The sequence below is a fragment of the Xenia sp. Carnegie-2017 genome, unplaced genomic scaffold, assembly GCF_021976095.1.
Source record: "Xenia sp. Carnegie-2017 unplaced genomic scaffold, XeniaSp_v1 HiC_scaffold_14, whole genome shotgun sequence".
NCBI classification, from domain to species: Eukaryota; Metazoa; Cnidaria; class Anthozoa; order Malacalcyonacea; family Xeniidae; genus Xenia; species Xenia sp. Carnegie-2017.
The window spans coordinates 1,764,755-1,790,265 of NW_025813447.1; the positions used below are offsets into that span (position 1 = coordinate 1,764,755).

The 25,511-nt window shown below is 35.1% G+C and overlaps 5 protein-coding genes and 1 long non-coding RNA gene across 9 annotated transcripts; 4 read left to right on the forward strand and 2 right to left on the reverse strand.

Moving 5' to 3' along the window:
- The first annotated feature begins 22 nt into the window (after positions 1-22).
- LOC124435479 (ras-related protein Rab-30-like) lies at positions 23-14,718 on the forward strand. Of its 2 annotated transcripts, none has more exons than XM_046985441.1 (3): positions 23-328; positions 1,093-1,386; positions 13,921-14,718. In XM_046985441.1, exons 1-3 carry the CDS (start codon positions 140-142, stop codon positions 14,080-14,082), a joined length of 645 nt encoding a protein of 214 aa, XP_046841397.1. In that variant the 5' UTR covers positions 23-139; the 3' UTR covers positions 14,083-14,718. The 2 variants fall into 2 exon arrangements, with proteins under 2 accessions (XP_046841397.1, XP_046841396.1); XM_046985440.1 differs by lacking the exon at positions 13,921-14,718 and adding an exon at positions 1,840-2,450.
- Positions 2,371-8,887, reverse strand: LOC124435468 (probable ATP-dependent RNA helicase DDX20). Its single transcript, XM_046985423.1, has 11 exons — positions 8,664-8,887; positions 7,866-8,129; positions 7,523-7,634; positions 7,292-7,434; positions 7,130-7,194; positions 6,824-6,897; positions 6,675-6,733; positions 6,244-6,326; positions 5,371-5,476; positions 4,675-4,776; positions 2,371-4,521 (listed from the first exon to the last, which is right to left on the reverse strand). Exons 1-11 carry the CDS (start codon positions 8,851-8,853, stop codon positions 2,972-2,974), a joined length of 2,748 nt encoding a protein of 915 aa, XP_046841379.1. The 5' UTR covers positions 8,854-8,887; the 3' UTR covers positions 2,371-2,971.
- On the forward strand, positions 9,761-25,085 carry LOC124435472 (TNF receptor-associated factor family protein DDB_G0273433/DDB_G0273509-like). 2 transcript variants are annotated; one of them, XM_046985430.1, is made up of 4 exons: positions 9,761-10,622; positions 10,665-10,699; positions 10,745-11,447; positions 24,781-25,085. In XM_046985430.1, exons 1-4 carry the CDS (start codon positions 10,028-10,030, stop codon positions 24,942-24,944), a joined length of 1,497 nt encoding a protein of 498 aa, XP_046841386.1. In that variant the 5' UTR covers positions 9,761-10,027; the 3' UTR covers positions 24,945-25,085. The 2 variants fall into 2 exon arrangements, with proteins under 2 accessions (XP_046841386.1, XP_046841385.1); XM_046985429.1 differs by having other exon boundaries at positions 9,761-10,699.
- Positions 17,489-20,904, reverse strand: LOC124435476 (probable ATP-dependent RNA helicase DDX20). Of its 2 annotated transcripts, XR_006945039.1 has the most exons (8): positions 20,415-20,904; positions 19,628-19,891; positions 19,285-19,396; positions 19,053-19,195; positions 18,891-18,955; positions 18,576-18,649; positions 18,153-18,235; positions 17,489-17,573 (listed from the first exon to the last, which is right to left on the reverse strand). XR_006945039.1 is itself a non-coding variant. In XM_046985437.1 (7 exons), the coding sequence occupies exons 1-7, from the start codon at positions 20,725-20,727 to the stop codon at positions 18,217-18,219; spliced, it is 990 nt and encodes a 329-aa protein (XP_046841393.1). In that variant the 5' UTR covers positions 20,728-20,904; the 3' UTR covers positions 18,082-18,216. The 2 variants fall into 2 exon arrangements, 1 of the variants encoding a protein (XP_046841393.1); XM_046985437.1 differs by lacking the exon at positions 17,489-17,573 and having other exon boundaries at positions 18,082-18,235.
- On the forward strand, positions 18,739-19,661 carry LOC124435491. Its single transcript, XR_006945047.1, has 2 exons — positions 18,739-18,870; positions 19,317-19,661. It is a non-coding gene; the product is annotated as an uncharacterized LOC124435491 (long non-coding RNA).
- Positions 24,957-25,406, forward strand: LOC124434183 (E3 ubiquitin-protein ligase PDZRN3-B-like). Its single transcript, XM_046984062.1, has one exon. The coding sequence runs from the start codon at positions 24,957-24,959 to the stop codon at positions 25,404-25,406; it is 450 nt and encodes a 149-aa protein (XP_046840018.1).
- Positions 25,407-25,511: the final 105 nt, after the last annotated feature.

A 25,511-nucleotide genomic window follows, 5' to 3' on the forward strand; every position in this document is an offset into this window, starting at 1 on the left:
AGTGTCACGAAAGTATCATATATCAAAGTACTTAAGTACATAAGATTATGAAGAACATGCTAGTCATTCCAGTAAAAGAACAGGCAAGACACAACGAACAATATACAGCTGCAAAAACGTTTAAAGAGTACATGAGCAAATGCGTCCACATCAAGGCAAGATAAAGTCCGAATTAAAATTCAAGATCGCCTTTGTAGGCAATGCTGGCGTTGGAAAGACGTCTTTGATGATGAGATATACACAAGAAAGTTATCGAGAAAGGAGAAGTACGTTGGGAATTTGCAACTATACAAAGATTCTACGCGTTGATGACGAACCTAACGTAAAGGTACTGATATTTTGGAATAGGTTTCGGTCTTGTGATCTCATCATTATCTAATAAAGTTGACGTTTTAGCCTTCGTTGAAAATTTAAATAAACAGTTCATAGATTCGACAACAACACCATAGACAAGTCAAATGGATTTTTTTTTAAATTTCTCGATATGACACTACAGCTGTGGGTAGAATGCTTTGGAACGTAATTTTTTCTTGACCGGAATGCAATTGTGCTGTGATTACAACTTCAACTCTTTCCATTGAATGTTCTCGAACAAAACTTAAACAAAATTTCAAATGCGTTCCAAGTATATTGGAATGGAATAATTTGTAGACTCGTACGACAGCATAAGCACATTTCTTGTAGAAATTACTTTTGAGCAATGTAATGGTAGACGAAATTAAATTGGTTTGCACAAAAAAAACGTCTCAAAGGATTATTCTAGATCAAACCTGGAAGGTCATAAATCTCACATCAAAACATGATTTAACTGAAGACCAAGCGACAGCAACCGTACTAGACTTTTGTTAAGTTTTGTTTGACAAAATGACACACCATTTTGAAGTTTTCCACTTTAGGTCGAATTGATTTTAGCACAAGCGAATATAATAGTTCAAGCTTATACTTTGCATTAGGTTTTTAACAAAGGAAATTGTTAGTAGTTGATGTAAAGTATGTAAACTTACTGTGAGTAGAATATATAAAAAATACTTCCATGAAAAAACTTCCTTGTTTCAATGAGCAAATTAAATAACATGTTTCGTTGACACTTAGCTTGAAATCTGGGACACAGCTGGGCAAGAGCGTTATCGAACAATCACACAAAGTTACTACAGAGATGCAAACGGCCTCATTTTGACCTACGACATCACACAATTAGAGTCACTGGCTTGTCTAAGGGATTGGATAGAGGACGTCAGAAGGTACGCAAACAAAAGCATAAGAATGATTTTAGTAGGAACAAAACTTGACGTCGCCGAGCGACAACGAGAAGTTACCGAAGAACAGGCGAGAAAGTTTGCATCGCATTATCCGGACATAGTTGATGTCGTAGAAACATCTTCAAAGGTAAATTGATTCACTATTTAATGATGGCGAGATTTAATTCTGTGTTATTGAAATACGGTAATGAAGCACTGCATTACCAAAAACTCCACCGACGACAACGCAAAAAGGACTTATTCTTTTTGCTAAAAGTTGTTATTCTTGTATTGGCTTGAATCCAGGCTCGCAAAATGCATCCTGTTTAACATACATTTTCATAGAAAATTGACAAGCGAGAATGAATGTTTATTAAAAACCCGCTCAATATACAGAGTAAGAAAGAAGTTCATATAATCATCATTGCACTAATGAATGCCTAACTTAGGTACACTATAAATGGCAGCGAAGAGATTTAGGTACCAAAGAAACCCTTGCACAACCTTATCTATTATTTCTAAAAGATTTATTTACCAAGAGAAACCCGTTCATAACCTTCATCTCTAAACGACCCATCACTAACTTATCTTTCATTTCCAGAATAATACAAACGTTGACATGGTATTCATAAAACTGTGTCAGGCGTTGAAGGAAGAACATGACGTGAATGCAACAGGTACAATGAACTTTAACGATGTAACACTTACTAAGAAAAAGCGTTCGTATTGCAGACTATGTAAGATCAGCAGCTGTTGCATTTGAACAGAAAATGATTTGGTTGGTTCGTTTGGTCGAATTACTTATCATGGACCCTGATTTCGTATTGGAGTATCAAGCGTAGTTCTTAGAAATTTCTCTATATGTCTCGTCTCATCATATTGTAACTCCTATACTGTTGAATCTGATAGTACCAAAAAACACGACAATATGGACATAATACGATATGTAAGCATAAAAAATTAGGAAAAATGAGACAAGGTAAAAAACAAGGACACGTGCTAAAGTGTAATCGTCAGTTGAACCTTCGTGGTATTTAAATTTCAAAATAAACTAAGAATGGTGCGAACTCAATTCTATCGTACGAAATAAGTCAAATGAAAGAACTTTATCTTTAACAAGATACAATGTAAATGTAAAATGAAGACTTTTATACTAAAATGTAGATAAAGCTAAAACAAGATTATTGAAGAAAAAAGACAGGTTCTTTTTAATGCTCCCAAGTATTACTTTAAAACAATCCTGCTTAGAACTTCAATATTATTCTCAAATATTTTGTATACTGTTTGCTGGAGTTGATTCCGATTTCATTTAAAACAAAATCGTCATTTGATTCTTTTTTGGAGTTTGTCGATATATAAGTATAAATTGATGTACATAATGAATATATTCTTTTGTTTAGCTATCTTAGAATTATTTTCTAAAAATGTGACACAAACAACAATATGCAAATATGACTTTTTTTTGAAAATCTTTCAATAAAAGGGAAGCAACATCTTGTGAATTGTCACAGCCAGCATCACACACAGCAACAGGGGGGGGGAAACAACATTACTGACTTCGTTTTTAATTCGTCAATGACGTAATGGCAAGCAAGTTTATTTGACATTCATGTTATATTTAAGTAACATAAATATAAATTTAATTTTTCCATCTTCATCCATACAAAATCCTCACGGAACCTACTAAAAACAGAGTATGTATTTTAGCCGATTAAAATACCAGATATCTCTCGTCAATAACTTTCATGATAAAACTTCGTGTATTTCATTATGTGATTGGTTTGTTTATCGTAGGCTCTATACCACATGTTTGTCCAATCAACGGGCAATTGCGCCATGTAAGCTGTGACGTCATCAGTGGTGGCACCATAAAACATGGTTTCGTTGCCATGGTTCCATACGTTGCGGGAATCGGTGGAATTGACTGTCGTATTTGTTTTATTAGTTTCTAAATTGCAGGATTGTGCACCAACACATTCTTGTGGAGCAGAAGTTCTCATTTCTACAACTTCTCTCTCATAACCAAAGACGAATTCTGTTGAACCAAATTCATTAACCTCATTGAGCAAGCTTGTTCTCTTTGCCAAACAGGATAATGGTTTTTCATTTTCTAAATCTTTATGAAGGCCTTTGTTTGCATGATCGTTTAAATGTTTTACAAACATATCATCAAAATACCTGCATGAGATAGGCGCGTGCAAATCGCTCGATTTTTCACACAAATCGCGCAGCTTTACACACAAATCATGTGCTACTTCACACGATTCACGCGAGTCTTTACACGAACCACGCAAATTTTCATACGATTCATACGACTCTTCACACGCACTACTTGACTCTTCACTCAAATCACATGACTCTTCAGTAGAATCACATGACTCTTCAGTAGAATCACATGACTCTTCGGTAGAATCATTTGACCCTTCACAAGAATCACGTGACTCTTCACGCCAGTCGCAATTTTGGCTTGACAATTCACAATCATCACAAACGGAGGATTCCGACATCTCACATTCATCCAATTTGTTTCTCTCAGTAAAAAATCCATTACCCCATTGTTTATGAAAGATGACTTGTAACGTTGAAGGATAAATCATACCACTTTTAAAGTTATTTAGTTTGTTTTCTGTATCGTATATTGTTTCAATGTTGTGATGACTTTTCATTTCTTTTCCTTCTACACTGTTCACTTTGTATGTCGTAGCTTCCTGATTTTCAACAGAAACATTTTCACTCTTAACGTCAACAAATTCGTTTTTCACATTACCCATAATTCCTGGATCCTCAACAGTCTGTCCGTTTCCTTGACGACAAACGTCAGCAACGACAGAAGCTTGAGATGTGTAAATGTTCTTGTTTTCAGCCAACTCATCATATTTAATAATGCCATAGTTCAAGATTTCCGTTGTGGAACTTTCGCTATTGTCTGAATTATTTTCAATTACTCGCGTTAACCTTTCTTTATTTTTCTTTTGTTCATTATTGTTAACACAATTAAAACTTTTATCAACAACAATGTCAGTGAAAGCTACAATCTCGTGAATTTTATTCTTCGCTCCTTCATTCAAACCTTCAACTAAATTTTGTTTCGTCATTGTGGGACTCGTTTCGCCATTATGAACAAGGTTTGTAGTTTCACAGCAAAGGACATCATCTTCTTTCACCTTCCCTTCTCCAACTATGCTTGTAGCAGCCGTAGAAGTTAATGAAGGCATCTCGCCTTTTGTCTTCATCAAACTACATTCGGCAAACGCATCTTCACATATGAGCTCAGATAAATCTTCTAAATATTAATAATAATTATGATAATGACAATGATAGTAATAATTCTAAATACTAATAATATAAATACTAAATGTGGAAGCAAATATATTTTAGATTATTATAAAAAATTCATATCATGCTATGATATTATTCTTTAAAACATAAACATTACCTGGCAAAGGATCGAAATTTATTCCACATTTAATTTCGATGTCTTTCAAACTTGATTCTTCTTTTCCTGCGGCCACGAAATTTATGGCCACGCCATACGACCCTGTTTAACGTTCAAAACTAAACATAATCCCCAACAGTGAATGAAATTTTTCCTCTGTTGGGAAGATGTTCGACGTACGTATTAAAAAAAGTATGAAAAAATAGATGAGAAGTTGGTTCCCATAATCGATGACTTTCATAATGGCAAATGTATTTCTGATGAGACATCATGATAACAAATTATTCTTTAATAGACGGATGGGTTAGGTATGTAACAATGGATTTTATAGGAATGTAAGTAGAATGGATTGGTGGCATGGGTTGATATAAGGGTACATAGGGTACAAGCATAAGCTTATTTGTCATTTTATCGACGTCATTTTATACATATTGATCAACATTTGTCTTTTTTCTTGTTGTGTAAAAACGTGTTACGTCGTGAACAAAAAATAATATCATTGTCAAACACTGAAACATGACATTGTGCAAGTAAAAACAGCCAACCAGGTTCAAATCATTCTACCTTGAGATCAACTATCCGCAAATATTTTAATAGTATGTAAAATCGCCATTTTCAATAACGCCATCCTCGTCAAAAAACGCATGGACGACTGTAACAATTAGTTATCTGTAATAAATTTAAATGGTGACCTACCGTAACGTCCAGTTCTCCCAACTCTATGTAAATATGTCTCAGAGTCACGTGGAAGATCCATGTTAATCACAAGGTTCACACGTTCAGCATCGATGCCACGAGACATCTATAGATAAAGAAGATAAAGTATGGATAGATGTTTTGATCAAGGGATAAATGTTGTGATGAGGGGAGAGATGTCGTGATGAGGGGAGAGATGTTGTGATGAGGGGATAAATGTTGTGATTATAGGATAAATGTTGTGATGAGGGGATGAATATTGTGATGAGGGGAGAGATGGTGCAACGAGGGGAGAGATGGTGCAACGAGGGGATCATCTCAGTACAAATGAATTTCCACATATATTTTTTAATGTTAATGCTCCTGTTTAAAGATAATTTTAAATCAAACAAATCATTCTAATAATACCAGTACTACTTATAATTACTTATAATGGTAGAGAAGTTTCAATGGGAGATTCACTCTACATTATAATTAAAGATACAATCTCTCGGGATGTTACCTCTGATATTAATCATAACATTAACGAGTAACGTTGTAGCGCGGTATACTGGATGCTATCATTAATAAAATTTATCACAACATTGACAAGTTACTTTTTTGGAAATAATACAAAATGCTATCTTTAATATAAATCAAAACATTAAAGAGTTACCCCTTGGTTGTTATACATAATGCTTCCGTATCACAATATTGACAAGTTACCCTTGTTAGTAATACAAGATGCTAGCTTTAATACTAATGTAATCACAACATTGAAAAGTTACCCTAGATGGAATACAGACGATTTCTTTAAAATTAAGAATATTTCTACTATAACTGACATCCAAGTATCCAAGCAAGAAAATATAGAAATCAGTTAACGTCACTTACAAGATCTGTTGATATCAAAATACGACATTTGAACTCCTTCAACTTCCTCATTGCATCAAGACGTTCATTTTGGCCTTGACCACCTTTCTCAAAAAAATAAACATAAAAAAATAAACATGACTGTATTTCAATCTTGTTTTATCCAATGACAGAGAACAAAATTAACATAGTGATGACAATTAACAGACCAGCCAGTACAAAAGCAGAGAAACTTGTTTTATAAACTAACACCAAACAAAGTATGACAAAACATCATGTTTCTAAAACACAGTGGCATGACCTCTCTACTTTGATAAATATTTTTATTAGAAAATACCCAGAAAGCATCTTGGTGTTCATAATTTCGAAAACAAAATAAGGAAAATTACTTTAAATGACAAATTGAGCTAAGATAATTGACCAAGATCTATAAATTACATAGCAAACACTACCTGAAATATGTGTAGAAGGAAATCCATTTTTAGCCAAAGTTTCACTCAAATTCTTTGCTCTATGAAATAAATTTATACATAAAAATTAAGAACCACCATACAAATTGTGACAGCAATGAACACAATGTAGTTTTTTGTTAGATACATACCTTATTTGATAGTTAGAAAAGATAAGGCATTGATGGAAAGATATCTGGGACAACATAACCAGTAAATGATTAACCTACAGTAGAATATTCAACAATTTAACAAATGCACAGATTAAGGTAAATTATAAATGACATATCAAATAAGCCTGCAAACATGCAACACACTGGACAGCAGTTTCACAAGTTAATAGAATGAGTAACATACATTGAGTGGTAACATACAGAATAAAGATTTAGATGATATGTCTAGACCAACAGTCGTGTGTGCGAGCCTATAGCCAACTAGGTATGACCAATACTACCAACCTTTTCATCAAATGTTTTATGTGGGAGAGAATGACTTGGTATTGTGCAAAAATAATGATGAATCCCTTAAAACATATTCATGTACTTTTAAAAATCAGTACATACAATATAAATGTTCATTTTCACTAAACTTAAACTATAAATATGACTTACAACACTCACCTTCTAGTGCAGGGTCCATGGCATTTAAACAAACAAAAGTTGGATTTCTCATATATTTCTGTAAATGCTCGCTAAGATAGTTTGGATAGGTTGCAGACAAAGCCAACAGTTGCTTGCTTTCAGGAAGTGTTGAAAATATCCAACTACAAATTATAAAACAAGTTTCAACCATCATATTATAAAAGAAAAAATCAATGATATTCAAATTATTCATATATTTAATGGTCTTACTTGATCTGATCTTGAAAGTTTTCCTCCAATAGTTTATCAGCCTCATCAAGAATAAGCAATCGAATGGAAGAAGTAGACAAAAGTTTGCTGTCAATTAGATGTTTGACCCGTCCTAAATGATGATTGAAAAATTGATTTCGCAAATGTATCTGACGAGGTTAAGAAGAAACACTAGCTTGTACCTTACTTGATGATATTAAATGTATTTTTTTGTATGATTGCTTATGTATAGTACTTTGCTAGGTACTGACATTCCAAATTATAATATATATTTCTGCCCAAAGCTATACGTATTCATTCCCAAATGATATGCAATTGATCAATATTTAACTGCTCCACCTACCTGGTGTACCAATAGCAATTTGACAAAGTTTCAACTTGTTCTTGTCATCTTCAATAGACAAACCACCAATAAAAACATTTACATGAAGTCCTTGCATATGTTGACCAATAGAGTTCATTACATCCTTGATTTGAACAGCTATCTCTCGAGTCGGCACAAGAACCAACACTTGTATTGACATCATTGTAAGAATGATGCTTTCCAAAGCAATCACACTAAAGACACATGTTTTCCCTGTGCCAGATTTTGCTTGTGCAATCAAATCTATAAAGAAAGTCAAAAATTTGTAATTTTTTAGAAAACATACTTTACAAGACTTAAATGCAAAGTCATTTTAAATGAAAACCTTTGCATGAACTATCAAACTAAAAATTTTGAGTTCCTTTACTTTTCTGGTAGTGAGTGCTTTTCCTACATTAAGACTACATTTCCTTAACACCAAAAGCTATAAGAAGCCATCCAATTCAAAACTACTAAGTGTGCAATTTCATCCAAGCTTGGTAGTGACCCTTTGTAACATGTACATTGGTGAACTGAATGATAGTGAAATGATGTTTTAAAGTACCTCTGTTTATCTTAATGGATTATTTGATGAAAAACTCAATAAGGAAAAGTTTACAATAGGTTGACTATTATCAATGAAATCTAACTATCAATGCAGTGCCATTTCCAAGTTGCTAAGGCTTGTAGCACACTCACTGTTCACATGACACATGGCAAAATTTAGCTGAATGTATGAACTGTTGTCAACAAAGAAACATCCAACAGAAAAACAAGCATTATATACAATCCACTCACCTACACCACAACGACCAATAGGAATAGCTTTCATTTGAATTGGTGATGGTCTTTCAAATCCAGCACTTTTCAACCCTTTGAGGACATCTTTGGATAAAATTAACCCTGAGAAATCGACTTTCTCATTGATTAAAACGTCTGCTGTGCGACGTTTTGCATTTAAACGATGTGCTATAACTCTACGGTGCATTTTCCCTAATAATGTTCAAAGTTTCTATTAGAAAATTTGTTGAGTGATACATTGATACATTGACCACTGACCTGTATACAATTAGCTGGATGGGTCCCTCCACCGCAAACAAAATTAAATTCATACTTTTTTAAACATATGTTAATATCTTATACGGGAAATGCTGGTTAATTTTTTGTATTTATTAAAGATTTCATTCTCTGAACTAGTAATATTGGAATGTATGTTTTTTCAACCGACTATTTTTTTTAACAAGAGTAAAGTGACTATATACAGTCTTCATAATTCTTGAGATATTAAAAATTGACGTCCCGTTGACTTTTTTTACCGAAAAATTTCTAATATCCTTCAGTTCTCAGGCATGTTTTGGATAAAATACGTGGACGGAAATTTTACCACAACCAAAACATGTTTTGTAACAACATCAATAATTTTTGTACGCGTACGTACCTATTTTACACAGTCAGAGAAAGTGTGACCCAACTGGACCCAACCCCACGGTCTTCACCCAACTTAAAACATCGAAACATTAGACTCTTTGAATACGAATTCTTGGTAATAATTAAACATTCTCGATACAATTATTGTAAAATAAACTTTTATTACATTGATAAAATGTTGAATACATTAAAGGGTTGAAAAGATCACAATTTGAACTGATTTACTAAAAATTTGGCGACGATTGTACAAAAAAATAAATATAACTGAATAACAATAATCTTAAATAAAAAATATCATAAAGCCATAATAACTTAACAAGTTTATGATAAAATATGAAACAATTTTCTCTCGAATGATTTTAAGCAAATAATTATTATCATTGAAGTATAATTTTATGCAGGAATGTATCAAAATGAACTATTGTCCAGCCGAAATCATGCATAAAACTTTAAAAAATATCACAGCTTGAAAACAACTTTGGCAACAACTTTGTGATGAATCATCCACCCATTTTCTTTCCATAACAGAACATAAAATCGTAGACATCTATCGTTTTAGAAAGCAAGACATGTTTTGAGAAAATAGAAATCCGAGGAGGTCATCTTGGCATACACATTCAAGAATCGATAAAAGATGGAAGATATGCATAAAGAAAATGAAAACATTATTTCATGAAATAGAAATACGAACATACAATGTAAGCTTGGTCAGTAAATTATAAAAATCTTCGACAATGGCTACAAAAGACTCGTATGGTGGATATGAACAAGAGAGATTTCTCGATAAAGTTCATTCAAGATTTGAATGTCCCATATGTTTCAAAATATTTAAGGATCCTGTTCATTGTCCAAATCAGCATCATTTCTGTCGTTCTTGCATCGAAAGATGCTTACTTTCTTCTAACAAATGTCCTCAATGTAATTGTCAAATCACGTCGAAGACATTGCAGGATGCACCTAGAATTGTCACCGAAATGTTAGAAGATCATGATATTCGCTGTACGAATGTTAACCGTGGTTGTCCTGAAATTATGAAGCTTCAATTTCTCGAACGTCATGAGAAGAACTGTGGTTATTCACCTACACCTTGTAGAAATGAAGGTTGTAACGAAGTCCTTAATAAAAACGAGATTGAAGAACATGAAAGGGAACGATGTGAGTTCCGTCTCATCGATTGTGAAGAATGCAAAATGTTTCTAGTATTTAAGTATCGAGGATCTCATCCATGTTTTATGAGGAAAGAGATTAACGAGTTGACCAAAAGATTGGAGATGTTTCAAAAAAGTCAAGATGACAGGGCAAAGCATGTTGAAGAGCGAGTTAGGTTGAATCATGAAATGGTGACTCATGTTGAAAAGCAAATGAAGTTAAATCGTGATGAAATGGTGACTCATGTTGAAGAGCAAATGAAGTTGGCTCGCAATGAAATAGTGACTCATGTAGAAAAGCAAATGAAGTTGAATCGTGATGAAATGGCGAGTCATGTAGAAGAGCAAATGAGATTAAGTCATAATGAAATGACGTTTCTTACAACAGAAACGACAGAAAGATGTAATTTTCTTACGGGAAAAGTAAAGATTTTTGTTTGTGGAGGTTATGATGGCAACAATAATTTTAATTCTGTCGAGTCTTTCAACTGGGTTTTAAATTATTGGCAAAAGGAACCACAAACGAAAGAAAAACGATCTGCAGCAGCTGCATTTGTTCATGGTGGAGAAATATTTGTCTGTGGTGGTTGGAATGGGAAACAACCGTTAGAAAATATTGAAAGTTTAAATAAGGATGGAAAATTGCAATGGAAAATATCTCCTGTCATGTTACCAAGAAAGTGTTATGGACATAGTATGATTTACCATAATGATAATGTGATTATGATTGGTGGATATAACAGAAACGAAGCCTTTGATACAATCTACAGTATTCAACTAAATCCTCCACATACGACGAAATTATTGGAGCTAATACCAGAGCCAAGACGTTACCATGGCTCAATTTTCATTGACGACGATGTTTTAGTATTTGGTGGGGGAATATCTGAAAACGAGAAAGATATCAAAAACACTGTTTATTCATACAGTCTCAGTAAAAAGGAATGTAAGACCTTGGCTCCACTTCCATATCCTGTAAGTGCCATGGGTATAGTCAGTTATAAAGGTAATGCAATCTTGATTGGGGGTTTAAATGATAAACGTGAATACTTAGATAAAGTTTTGATGTATGATGTAAAAACAGGACAAACTAAAATGCTTCCTTCACTTAATCATAAAAGATATGGATGTTCAGCAGTTATCATTGGAAATATTATTGTTGTGGTTGGTGGATATGATGGTGAATCGTATCTTGATTCAGTTGAATGTCTTGATATGAGTACAAACGTTTGGAGAGAACTACCTCCTATGTTGACCAAGCGAAGCGCTCCTACTGCTGTTGTTTCACCAATTTATTAAAAATTTCATTACTAAAACATACATGTTTTATGTTTTACTAAAATAAATTTTGGCAGTCGTAAAATGAAACAACCATTTTAGAAACTTAAGTCTGTAGTTTAAAGTACAACGTTTTTGCTCGAATAGGGCGCCTACCTCTTTTCTCGTAGCCATTTTAAGAAATGTCAATTTTCATGATGAGATTTATATTACTGATAAACTGTTAACATGTACGTAACTTTTAATGCAATGTAAATAATTACCTTAAAGTTTCTAAAAACATATTTTACAACAGTATGTTAAATATTCTTAATAACTGTCACACATGTACACAGATATAGCTACCTAGGTCATGATCGTCACACATGTACACAGATATAGCAACCTAGGTCATGATCGTCATACATGTACACAGATATAGCTACCGAGGTCATGATCGTCACACATGTACACAGATATAGCTACCTAGGTCATGATCGTCACACATGTACACAGATATAGCTACCTAGGTCATGATCGTCACACATGTACACAGATATAGCTACCTAGGTCATGATCGTCACACAAGTACACAGATATAGCTACCTAGGTCATGATCGTCACACATGTACACAGATATAGGTCATGATCGACACATGTACACAGATATAACCTAGGTCATGATTGTCACACATGTACACAGATATAGCAACCTAGGTCATGATCGTTACACAAGTACACAGATGTAGCTACCTAGGTCATGATTGTCACACATGTACACAGAATAGCTACCTAGGTCATGATCGTCACATATGTACACACATATAGCTACCTAGGTCATGATTGTCACATATGTACACAGATATAGCTACCTAGGTCATGATTGTCACACATGTACACAGATATAGCTACCTAGGTCATGATCGTCACACATGTACACAGATATAGCTACCTAGGTCATGATCGTCACACATGTACACAGATATAGCTACCTAGGTCATGATTGTCACACATGTACACAGATATAGCTACCTAGGTCATGATTGTCACACATGTACACAGATATAGCAACCTAGGTCATGATCGTCACACATGTACACAGATATAGCTACCTAGGTCATGATCGTCACACATGTACACAGATATAGCTACCTAGGTCATGATTGTCACACATGTACACAGATATAGCTACCTAGGTCATGATCGTCACACATGTACACAGATATAGCTACCTAGGTCATGATTGTCACACAAGTACACAGATTTAGCTACCTAGGTCATGATCGTCACACATGTACACAGATATAGCTACCTAGGTCATGATCGTCACACATGTACACAGATATAGCTACCTAGGTCATGATTGTCACACATGTACACAGATATAGCTACCTAGGTCATGATCGTCACACAAGTACACAGATATAACTACCTAGGTCATGATCGTCACACATGTACACAGATATAGCTACCTAGGTCATGATCGTCACACATGTACACAGATATAGCTACCTAGGTCATGATCGTCACACATGTACACAGATATAGCTACCTAGGTCATGATTGTCACACAAGTACACAGATATAGCTACCTAGGTCATGATCGTCACACATGTACACAGATATAGCTACCTAGGTCATGATCGTCACACATGTACACAGATATAGCTACCTAGGTCATGATTGTCACACATGTACACAGATATAGCTACCTAGGTCATGATCGTCACACATGTACACAGATATAGCTACCTAGGTCATGATCACACCCAACGTTAAAAACCGTAACAATTGATTTTTTTAAATACCAGTTATCGGTAATGATTAAAAAACATTTTATGCACAGTTATGGAAAACTGTATTATTAATAAAATATACATTAAATGTACAAAAATCGCAATCTGAAAGTGATTTGATTACAACTTAAATCAAAACAACCATTTCTTTCATGTAGCCTCAAGTTTTTTTTATTTTGAGCGAGAATGAATGTTTATTAAAAACCCGCTCAATATACAGAATAAGAAAGAAGTTCACATAATCATCATCGCACTAATGAATGCCTAACTTAGGTACACTATAAATGGCAGCGAAGAGATTTAGATACCGAAAGAAACCCTTGCACAACCTTATCTATTATTTCTAAAAGATTTATTTACCAAGAGAAACACGTTCATAACCTTCATCCCTAAACGATCCATCACTAACTTATCTTTCATTTCCAGAATAATACAAACGTTGACATGGTATTCATAAAACTGTGTCACGCGTTGAAGGAAGAACATGACATGACTGCAACAGGTACAATGAACTTTAACGATGTAACACTTACTAAGAAAAAGCGTTCGTATTCCAGACTATGTAAGATCAGCAGCTGTTGCAAATGAACAGAAAATGATTTGGTTGATTCGTTTGGTTGAATTACTTAACATGGACCCTGATTTCGTATTTGAGTATCAAGCGTAGTTCTTAGAAATTTCTGTAAATGTCTCGTCTCATTATATTGTAACTCCTATACTGTTGGATCTGATAGTACCAAAAAACACGACAATAAGGGCATAATACGATATGTAAGCATAAAAAATTAGGAAAAATGAGACAAGGTAAATAACAAGGACACGTGCTAAAGTGTAATCGTCAGTTGAACCTTCGTGATATTTAAATTTCAAAATAAACTAAGAATGGTGCGAACTCAATACTATCGTACGAAATAAGTCAAATGAAAGAACTTTATCTTTAACAAGATACAACGTAAATGTAAAATGAAGACTTTTATACTAAAATATAGATAAAGCTAAAACAAGATTATTGAAGAAAAAAGACAGGTTCTTTTTAATGCTCCCAAGTATTACTTTAAAACAATCCTGCTTAGAAGTTCAATATTATTCTCAAATATTTTGTATACTGTTTGCTGGAGTTGATTCCGATTTCATTTAAAATAAAATCGTCATTTGATTCTTTTTTGTAGTTTGTCGATATATAAGTATAAATTGATGTACATAATGAATATATTCTTTTGTTTAGCTATCTTATAATTATTTTCTAAAATTGTCACACAAACAACAATACGCAAATATGACTTTTTTTTGAAAATCTTTCAATAAAAGGAAACAACATCTTGTGACTTGTCACAGCCTGCATCACACACAGCAACAGGGGGACACAACATTACTGACGTCATTTTCACTTCGTCACTGACGTAAAGGCAAGCAAGTTCATTTGACATTCATGTTATATTTAAGTAACATAAATATAAATTTAATTTTTCCATCTTCATCCATACAAAATCCTCACGGAACCTACTAAGAACAGAGTAGGTATTTTAACCGATTAAAATACCAGATATCCCTCATCAATAACTTTCATGATAAAACTTCGTGTATTTCATTATGTGATTGGTTTGTTTATCGTAGGCTCTATACCACATCTTTGTCCAATCAACGGGCAACTGCGTCATGTAAGCTGTGACGTCATCAGTGGTGGCACCATAAAACATGGCTTCGTTGCCATGGTTCCATACGTTGCGGGAATCGGTGGAATTGACTGTCGTATTAGTTTTATTAGTTTCTAAATTGCAGGATTGTGCACCAACACATTCTTGAGGAGCAGAAGTTCTCATTTCAACATCTTCTCTCTCATAACCAGAGAGGAATTCTGTTGAGCTAAATTCATTAACCTCATCGAGCAAGCTTGTTCTCTTTGCCAAACAGGAGAATGGTTTTTCATTTTCTAAATCTTTACGAAGGCCTGTGTTTGCATGATCGTTTAAATGTTTTACAAACATATCATCAAAATACCTGCATGAGATAGGCGCATGTAAATCGCTCGATTTTTCACAAAAATCGCGCAGCTTTACACACAAATCGTGTGCTACTTCACACGAATCACGCGAGTCTTTACACGAACCACGCAAATCTTCATACGATTCATACGACTCTTCACACGCACTACTTGACTCTTCACTCAAATCACATGATTCTTCAGTAGAATCACATGACTCTTCGGTAGAATCATTTGACATTTCACAAGAATCATTTGACATTTCAAAAGAATCACGTGACTCTTCACGCCCGACGCAATTTTGGCTTGACAATTCACAATCATCCCAAACGGAGGATTCCGACATCTTACATTTATCCAATTTGTTTTTCTCAGTAAAAAATCCATTACCCCATTGTTTATGAAAGATGACTTGTGACGTTGAAGGATAAATCATAGCACTTTTAAAGTTATTTAGTTTGTTTTCTGTATCGTATATTGTTTCAATGTTGTGTTGACTTTTGATTTCTTTTCCTTCTACACTGTTCACTTTGGATGTCGTAGCTTCCTGATTTTTAACAGCAACATTTTCACTCTTAACGTCAACAAATTCGTTTTTCACATTACCCATAATTCCTGGATCCTCGACAGTCTGTCCGTTTCCTTGACGACAAACGTCAGCAACGACAGAAGCTTGAGATGTGTAAATGTTCTTGTTTTCAGCCAACTCATCATCTTTAATAATGCCATAATTCAAGATTTCCGTTGTGGAACTTTCGCTATTGTCTGAATTATTTTCAATTACTCCCGTTAACCTTTTCTTCATTTTTCTTTTGTTCATTATTGTTAACACATTTAAAACTTTTATCAACAACAATGTCAGTGAAAGCTACAATCTCATGAATTTTATTCTTCGCTCCTTCATTCAAACCTTCAACTAAATTTTCTTTCGTCATAGTGGAACTAGTTTCGCCATTATGAACAAGGTTTGTAGTTTCACAGCAAAGGACATCATTTTCTTTCACCTTCCCTTCTCCAACTATGGTTGTAGCAGCCGTAGAAGTTAATGAAGGTATCTCACCTTTTGACTTCATCAAACTACATTCGGCAAACGCATCTTCACATATGAGCTCAGATAAATCTTCTAAATATTAATAATAATTATGATAATGACAATGATAGTAATAATTCTAAATACTAATAATATAAATACTAAATGTGGAAGCAAATATATTTTAGATTATTATAAAAAATTCATATCATGCTATGATATTATTCTTTAAAACATAAACATTACCTGGCAAAGGATCGAAGTTTACTCCACAATTAATTTCGATGTCTTTCAAACTTGATTCCTCTTTTCCTGCAGCCACGAAATTTATGGCCACGCCATACGATCCTGTTTAACGTTCAAAACTAAACATAATCCCCAATAATGAATGAAATTTTTCCTCTGTTAGCAAGATGTTTGGCGTACGCATTAAAAAAGTATGAAAAAATAGATGAGAAGTTGGTTCCCATAGTCGATGACTTATCATACGATACGTGGCTTTGATAATGGCAAATGTATTTCTGATGAGCCCTCATGATAACAAATTATTCTTTAATAGACGGATGGGTTAGGTAGGTAACGATGGATTTTATAGGAATGTAAGTAGAATGGATTGGTGGCATGGGTTCATATAAGGGTACATAGGGTACAAGCATAAGCTTATTTGTCTTTTTATCGACGTCATTTTATACGTATTGATCAACATTTGTCTATTTTGTTGTTGTGCAAAAACGTGTTACGTCGTGAACAAAAAAAATAATATCATTGGTAAACATCGAAAAATGACATTGTGAAAGTAAAAATAGCCAACCAGATTCAAATCTTTCTACCTTGAGATCTACTATCCTCAAATATTTTAGCAGTATGTAAAATCGCCATTTTCAGTAACGCCATCCTCGTCAAAAAAATAATGGACAACTGTTGCAATTAGCTATCTATAAATAATTTAAATGATGACCTACCGTAACGTCCAGCCCTCCCAACTCTATGTAAATATGTCTCAGAGTCACATGGAAGAGCCATGTTAATCACAAGGTTCACCCGTTCAGCATCGATGCCACGAGACATCTATAGATACAGAAGATAAAGTATGGATAGATGTTTTGATCAAGGGATAAATGTTGTGATAAGGGGAGAGATGTTGTGATGAGGTGAGAGATGTTGTGATGAGGGGATAAATGTTGTGATGAGGGGGAGATGTTGTGATGAGGAGAGATGTTGTGATGAGGGGATAAATGTTGTGATGAGGGGAGAGATGTTGTTAGTACAAATGAATTTCCACATATATTTCTTAATGTTAATGCTCGTGTTTAAAGATAATTTTAAATCAAATAAATCATTCTAATAATACCAGTACTACTTATAATTACTTATAATGGTAGAGAAGATTCAATGGGAGATTCACTCTACACTATAATTCAAGATGCAATCCCTCGGGATGTTACCTCTGATATTAATCATAACATTAACGAGTGACGTTGTAACGCAGTATACGGGATGCTATCATTAATAAAATTTATCACAACATTGACGAGTTACTCTTAGAAATAATACAGATGCTATCTTTAATACTAAGAATATTTCTACTATAACTGACGTCCAAGTATCAAAGCAAGACAAAAATAGAAATCAGTTAACGTCACTTACAAGATCTGTTGATATCAAAATACGACATTTGAACTCCTTCAACTTCCTCATTGCATCAAGACGTTCATTTTGGCCTTGACCACCTTTCTCAAAAAACAAACATAAAAAATAAACATGACTGTATTTCATTCTTGGTTTATCCAATGACAGAGCACAAAATTAACAAAGTGATGACAATTAACAGACCAGCCAGTGCAAAAGTAGAGAAACTTGTTTTATAAACTAACACTAACCAAGTATGACAAAACATCATGTTTCTAAAACACAGTGGCATTACATCTCTACTTTGTTATTTACTTTGGTAAATATTTTTATTAGAAAATACCCAGAAAGCATCTTGGTGTTCATGATTACAAAAACAAAATAAGAAAAATTACCCAAGGAACACAATGAACACAATGTAGTCTTTTCTTAAATACGTACCTTATTTGATAGTTAGAAAAGATAAGGCATTGATGGAAGGATATCTGTGACAACATAACCAGTAAATGATTAACCTACAGTAGAATATTCAACACTTTAACAAATGCACAGATTAAGGTAAATTATAAATGTCATATCAAATAAGCCTGCAAACATGCAACACACTGTACAGCAGCTTCACAAGTTAATAGAATGAGTAACATACATTGAGTGGTAACATACAGAATAAAGATTTAGATGTCTAGACCAACAGTCCAGTGTTTGCATGTGTGTGTGTGAGCCTATAGCCAACTAGGTATGAATAATACTACCAACCTTTTCATCAAATGTTTTATGTGGGAGAGAATGACTTGGTATTGTGCAAAAATAATGATGAATCCCTTAAAACATATTCATGTACTTTTAAAAATCAGTACATACAATATCAATGTTCATTTTCACTAAACTTAAACTATACATATGACTTACATTACTCACCTTCTAGTGCAGGGTCCATGGCATTTAAACAAACAAAAGTTGGATTTCTCATATATTTCTGTAAATGCTCGCTAAGATGGTTTGGATAGGTTGCAGACAAAGCCAACACTTGCTTGCTTTCATGAAGTGTTGAAAATATCCAACTACAAAGTATAAAACAAGTTTTAACCCTCATATTATAAAAGAAAAAAATCAATGATATTCAAATTATCCACATATTTAATGGTCTTACTTGATCTGATCTTGAAAGTTTTCCTCCAATAGTTTATCAGCCTCATCAAGAATAAGCAATCGAATGGAAGAAGTACACAAAAGTTTGCTGTCAATTAGATGTTTCACCCGTCCTAAAGAATAATTGAAAAACTGATTTTACAAATGTATCCTACAAGTTAAAGAAGAAACACTATCTTGTACCTTACTTGATGATTTTAAATGTATTTTTTTGTATGATTGCTTAGGTATAATACTTTGCTTGGCACTGATATTCCAAATTATAATATATATTTCTGCCCAAAGCTATACGTATTCATTCCCAAATGATATGCAATTGATCAATATTTAACTGCTCCACCTACCTGGTGTACCAATAGCAATTTGACAAAGTTTCAACTTGTTCTTGTCTTCTTCAATAGACAAACCACCAATAAAAACATTTTCATGAAGTCCTTGCATATGTTGACCAATAGAGATCATTACATCCTTGATTTGAACAGCTATCTCTCGAGTCGGCACAAGAACCAACACTTGTATTGACATCATTGTAAGAATGATGCTTTCCAAAGCAATCACACTAAAGGCACATGTTTTCCCTGTGCCAGATTTGGCTTGTGCAATCAAATCTATAGAGAAATCTTTTTTAAATTTTTAATTTTTTAGACAACAGACTTTACAAGAGTTAAATGGAAAGTCATTTTGCATGAACTATCAAACTAAAAATTTTGAGTTCCTTTACTTTTCTGATAGTGAGTGCTTTTCCTACATTAAGACTACATTTCCTTAACACCAAAAGCTATAAGAAGCCATCCAATTCAAAACTACTAAGCATGCAATTTCATCAAAATTTGGGGGTGAACATTTGTAACATGTACATTGGTGAACTGAATGATGGTGAAATGATGTTTAAAAGTACTTCTGTTATCTTTATGGATTGTTTGATGTAAAGCTAAATAAGGAAAAGTTTCCAATAAGTTGACTATTATCAATGAAATCTAACTATCAATGCAGTGCCATTTCCAAGTTGCTAAGGCTTGTAGCAAACTCACTGCCCACATGACACATGGCAAAATTTAGCTGAATGTATGAAACTGTTGTCAACAAAGAAACATCCTACAGAAAAACAAGCATTATATACAATCCACTCACCTACACCATAACGACCAATAGGAATAGCTTTCAGTTGAATTGGTGATGGTGTTTCAAATCCAGCACTTTTCAACCCTTTGAGGACATCTTTGGATAAAATTAACCCTGAGAAATCGATTTTCTCATTGATTAAGACATCTGCTGTACGACGTTTTGCACTTAAACGATGTGCAATAACTCTGCGGTGCATTTTCCCAAAAATGTTCAAACCTTCTATTACAAAATTTGTTGAGTGAACATTGATACATTTACCACTGACCTGTTTACTAATTAGCTGGATGGGTTCCTCCACCGCAAACAAAACTGAATTCATACTTTTTTAAACATATGTTAATATCTTATACATCAAATGTTGGTTAATTTTCTGTATTTATTAAAGAATTCATTCTCTGAACTATTAATATTGGAATGTATGTTTTTTCAACCGACTATTTTTTTTAACAACATTACGACAAGTACTAACGAACATAAAGGACAAAGAACAACCCAACGAACGAAAAGGTGCAGTTTACAAAATAAACTGCTCCGACTGCTACGCCTCCTATATCGGGGAAACTGGCAGGAACTTAAACATAAGACTTACTGAGCTCAAACGAGCTACTAAGAAACAAGACAAAACTAATCACATTGCCGAACATCACCGAATCACAAAGCACAACATTGACTGGGACTCGGCAAAATGCATAACTTACAGTACTGACTATAGACAACGGCTTACATTAGAAAGTTGGTATACCAACTTGGAACAAACCCCCCTGAACAGATCACAGCAATTACCGGCACCTTACAAACGACTTATTCACAATACAAACAAACGATCAACTAAAAACATTACACTTCAAACTAATTCACAATGACAATACACAATTGACACCCACACACTACAACTAAAAACGTCACACCTAAATCACACATCACAACTAAAAATAAAATATTTCACTTCACACTAATCCACAATGAAAATACACATTTCCTGCACATTTCCTGTACACACAATACAATGACGTAAGAACCAGACAACAAATACGGCTAACCTGACGTTTACTCCTCATTTGACTCTGAAGATGACTACCGCTAAGGTTGTCGAAACGTCAGTCAACAACATCAAAAACAGTCCTTCTCAGGACTTTATTAACCTGGACGATCATCATTTACAAACTTACAAAGTAAATGTATGTATTGCTGCCCGTCGAAACGACGATGGCTGTCTGCAAAAGTCCATTTAGTTCACTGACTTCCACAAGCGCGCTCGTGACTTAACATGCCAATGCGGCTTGCGCAGGTCCTGTTGCAGTGTTGGCAACGAAATTCTCCCGAGTCTGCGACAGTGGAGGCGTTCCTGGTAGCGTGACGTCTTGATCGTTTTACAGCGTTGCTCCGCCGCCTCAAATCATCCTTCTTATTGAGACCGTTACGTGACTTGTCTCTCCAGTCGTATCGATCCGCCGCTTCGAGTTGCCAATTATCTATTGAAATTTGACATGTTTTCAAAGTGTATTTGAGAGAGTCTTTCCAACGCAGGAGCGGACGACCAGTACGTCTCTTTCCTTCAGCGAGCTCTCCAAAGAGTAGCTGTTTGGGTAATCGATTGTTTGCCATGCGAGCAACATGACCAGCCCACCTTAGCTGCATTTTGGCGAGGGTAATCTCAATGTCCATGGAGTTGGCTCTCGTCAGAACTTCGTCATTCGTTACTCTTTGTTGATAGGAAATGCGGAGGATTGCGCGTAGGTGACGTTGTTGTAGCTGACGGAGACGTGTGACGTGTGTACGGTATAACGTCCAAGATTCGGCACCATACAAGAGAGTCGACAGTACCACTGCATTATACACAGCGATCTTTGTAGTAACTTTAATGTCATGCGAAGACCACAGACGTTTCCACAGCCTGCCGAATGACGAACTGGCACACTATGTGCGGTTGTCAAGTTCTTTGTCAATGGAGCAGTCGCTGGTGACAGTACTGCCAAGATACTTGAAGGATTGAACGTTTGCGAGCGGAGTGTCATTGACAGTGATCGGAGATGTGATCGGTGAGTACGAGAGAGACATGACTTCTGTTTTCTTCGTGTTGATGATAACGCCAAAGGATTTGGTAGCAGCCGCGAAGCTATCCATCATGCGCTGAAGGGATTCCTCCGAGTTGGCAACAAAAACGCAATCATCTGCATATTGAAATTCTCTCATCAGTGTCCGCGTGCATTTGGTGCTGGATTGGAGGCGACGAAGGTTGTAGAGCGAGCCATCCATCCTGGATCGTATGTATATGCCTTCTTCAGGTACGTTTTCAAAGGCATATGTGAAGAGAGCAGTCGCAAAGAGGGAAAAGAGGGTGGGAGCAAGTATACAACCTTGCTTCACTCCATTGTTGTATTGAATGTCACGAGTCAACTCGCCGCCTACCGAGATCTTGACGCACATGTTGATATGTAATAACTTTAAGATATTGACAAATTTTGGTGGGCAGCCCATTTTTGCGACGATGGTCCACAGTGCCTCACGGTTCACAAGATCAAACGCTTTGGTAAAGTCAACAAAAGTCATGTATAGCTTTTGGTTCTGTTCTCTCGATTTCTCCATGAGCTGTCGAAGGGCGAATATCATATCAGTCGTTCCACGATTTCGGCGGAATTCACACTGGGTTTCTGGCAGTACTGCTTCGGCAATAGGATCGCGCATTCTGTTTAGCAACACAAGAGCGATTATTTTCCCGGCTACAGCCAACAGACTGATGCCTCGATAATTGTTGGGGTTATGGCGGTCATTCTTCTTGAAGATGGTGATAATGTTTGCATCACGGAGTTCAGCAGGAATGGTCTCATCGGACCAGATCTTTTCAGTTATGCCATGCAGATGTTTTGCAACCAAGGGTCCTCCGCACACAAATAATTCTGGTGGAATTCCATCAGGGCCCACACTTTTGTTGCACTTGATATGTTTGATGGCATTTTCAACTTCTTCGAGAGTGGGCACATCACCAAGAGTGTCAATCATGGGTCGTTGAGGGAGGTTGTTGATGACATCCTCATCATAGATGCTGGTCTCGCTTAGAAGCTGTGTGAAGTGCTCAGTCCACCGTTCTCGGATGTCGTCGGATGTCGTAAGGAGCTTGGTACCGTCCGAGTTGAGCAGCGGGACAACGGAGCTCTTTTTTGGCCCGTAAATGACGTTCAGCGACCGAAACAATTCTTTCGCATTTCGTCAGAACTTCGTCATTCGTTACTCTTTGTTGATAGCAAATGCGGAGGATTGCGCGTAGGTGACGTTGTTGTAGCTGACGGAGACGTGTGACGTGTCTACGGTATAACGTCCAAGATTCGGCACCATACAAGAGAGTCGACAGTACCACTGCATTATACACGGCGATCTTTGTAGTAACTTTAATGTCATGCGAAGACCACAGACGTTTCCATAGCCTGCCGAATGACGAACTGGCACACTGTATGCGGTTGTCAAGTTCTTTGTCAATGGAGCAGTCGCTGGTGACAGTACTGCCAAGATACTTGAAGGATTGAACGTTTGTGAGCGGTTAATTTTCTGTATTTATTAAAGAATTCATTCTCTGAACTAGTAATATTGGAATGTATGTTTTTTCAACCGACTATTTTTTTTAACAACAGTAAAGTGTCCATATAAAGTCTTTATAATTCTTGAGATATTAAAAATTGACGTCCCGTTGACTTTTTTTACCGAAAAATTTCTAATATCCTTCAGTTCTCAGGCATGTATTGGATAAAATACGTGGACGGAAATTTTTACCACAACCAAAACATGTTTTGTAACATCATCAATAATTTTTGTACGCAGAACGTACCTATTTTACACAGTCAGAGAAAGTGTGACCCAACTGGACCCAACCCCACGGTCTTCACCCAACTTAAAACATCAAAACATTAGACTCTTTGAATACGAATTCTTGGTAATAATTAAACATTCTCGATACAATTATTGTAAAATAAACTTTTATTACTTTGATAAAATGTTGAATACATTAAAGGGTTGAAAAGATCACAGTTTCAACTGATTTACCAAAAATTTGGCGACGATTGTGTAAAGAAATGAATATAACTGAATAACAATAATCTTAAATAAAAAATATCATATAGCCATAATAACTTGATAAGTTCATGATAATAAATGAAACAATTTTCTCTTCTCAACTGATTTCAAACAAGCAATTATTATCATTGAAGTATAACTTTATGCAGGAATGTATCATTATGAACTATTGTCCAGCCGAAATCATGCATCAAACTTTACAAAAGATCACAGTTTGAAAACAACTTTGGCAAAAACTTTGTGATGAATCATCCACCCATTTTCTTTCCATATCAGAACATAAAATCGTAGATATCTATCGTTTTAGAAAGCAAGACATGTTTTGAGAAAATAAAAACCCGAGGAGGTCATCTTGTCAAAGACATTCAAGAATCGATAAAAAGATGGAAGATATACAAAAAGAAAATGGAAAGTTTATTTCATGAAACAGAAATACGAACATACAGTGTAAACTTTGTCAGTAAATTATAAAAGTCTTCGAAAATGGCTACAAATGACTCGTATGGTGGATATGAACAAGAGAGATTTGCCGATAAAGTTCATCCAAGATTTGAATGTCCTATATGTATAATGATATTTAAAGATCCTGTTCAATGTCCAAACGAACATTATTTCTGTCGCACTTGTATCGAAAGATACTTGTTAACTTCTGATAAATGTCCTGAATGTCGATGTCATCTCACTAAGGAGACATTAAAGACAGCGAGGTTCATTAGGGAAATGTTAGAAGATCTTGATATTCGCTGTGTGAATGCCAACCGTGGTTGTCCTGAAATTATGAAGCTTCAATTTCTTCAACGTCATGAGAAGAACTGTGGTTATTCACCTACACCTTGTAGAAATGAAGGTTGTGACGAAATCCTTAATAAAAACGAGATTGAAGAACATGAAAGAGAACGATGTGAGTTCCGTCTCATCGATTGTGAAGAATGAAAAAAGAGTCTCGTATTCAAGCATAGGCGTTCTCATCCATGTTTCTTGAGGAAGGAGATTGACGAGTTGACCAAAAGATTGGAGATATTTCAAAAGAGTCAAGAT

What these genes read in the sequence shown, in the direction of transcription:
- LOC124435479 (XM_046985441.1), top strand. Translation starts at nt 140, where the DNA reads ATGCGTCCACATCAAGGCAAGATAAAGTCCGAATTAAAATTCAAGATC. An exon ending in ATGACGAACCTAACGTAAAG is followed by an intron (nt 329 to 1,092) that starts GTACTGATATTT and finishes GTTGACACTTAG; the next exon opens with CTTGAAATCTGGGACACAGC. An exon ending in TCGTAGAAACATCTTCAAAG is followed by an intron (nt 1,387 to 13,920) that starts GTAAATTGATTC and finishes TTTCATTTCCAG; the next exon opens with AATAATACAAACGTTGACAT.
- LOC124435468 (XM_046985423.1), bottom strand. Translation starts at nt 8,853, where the DNA reads ATGCACCGTAGAGTTATAGCACATCGTTTAAATGCAAAACGTCGCACA. An exon ending in ATAAAACATTTGATGAAAAG is followed by an intron (nt 6,898 to 7,129) that starts GTTGGTAGTATT and finishes ATTCTACTGTAG; the next exon opens with GTTAATCATTTACTGGTTAT. An exon ending in TCCTTCTACACATATTTCAG is followed by an intron (nt 6,327 to 6,674) that starts GTAGTGTTTGCT and finishes TTTTTGAGAAAG; the next exon opens with GTGGTCAAGGCCAAAATGAA.
- LOC124435472 (XM_046985429.1), top strand. Translation starts at nt 10,028, where the DNA reads ATGGCTACAAAAGACTCGTATGGTGGATATGAACAAGAGAGATTTCTC. An exon ending in TGACTCATGTTGAAGAGCAA is followed by an intron (nt 10,700 to 10,744) that starts ATGAAGTTGGCT and finishes GTAGAAAAGCAA; the next exon opens with ATGAAGTTGAATCGTGATGA. An exon ending in GGGTATAGTCAGTTATAAAG is followed by an intron (nt 11,448 to 24,780) that starts GTAATGCAATCT and finishes CTATCGTTTTAG; the next exon opens with AAAGCAAGACATGTTTTGAG.
- LOC124435476 (XM_046985437.1), bottom strand. Translation starts at nt 20,727, where the DNA reads ATGAATTCAGTTTTGTTTGCGGTGGAGGAACCCATCCAGCTAATTAGT. An exon ending in AACTTTCAAGATCAGATCAA is followed by an intron (nt 19,196 to 19,284) that starts GTAAGACCATTA and finishes TATACTTTGTAG; the next exon opens with TTGGATATTTTCAACACTTC. An exon ending in CATGGACCCTGCACTAGAAG is followed by an intron (nt 18,956 to 19,052) that starts GTGAGTAATGTA and finishes ATATGTTTTAAG; the next exon opens with GGATTCATCATTATTTTTGC.
- LOC124434183 (XM_046984062.1), top strand. Translation starts at nt 24,957, where the DNA reads ATGGCTACAAATGACTCGTATGGTGGATATGAACAAGAGAGATTTGCC.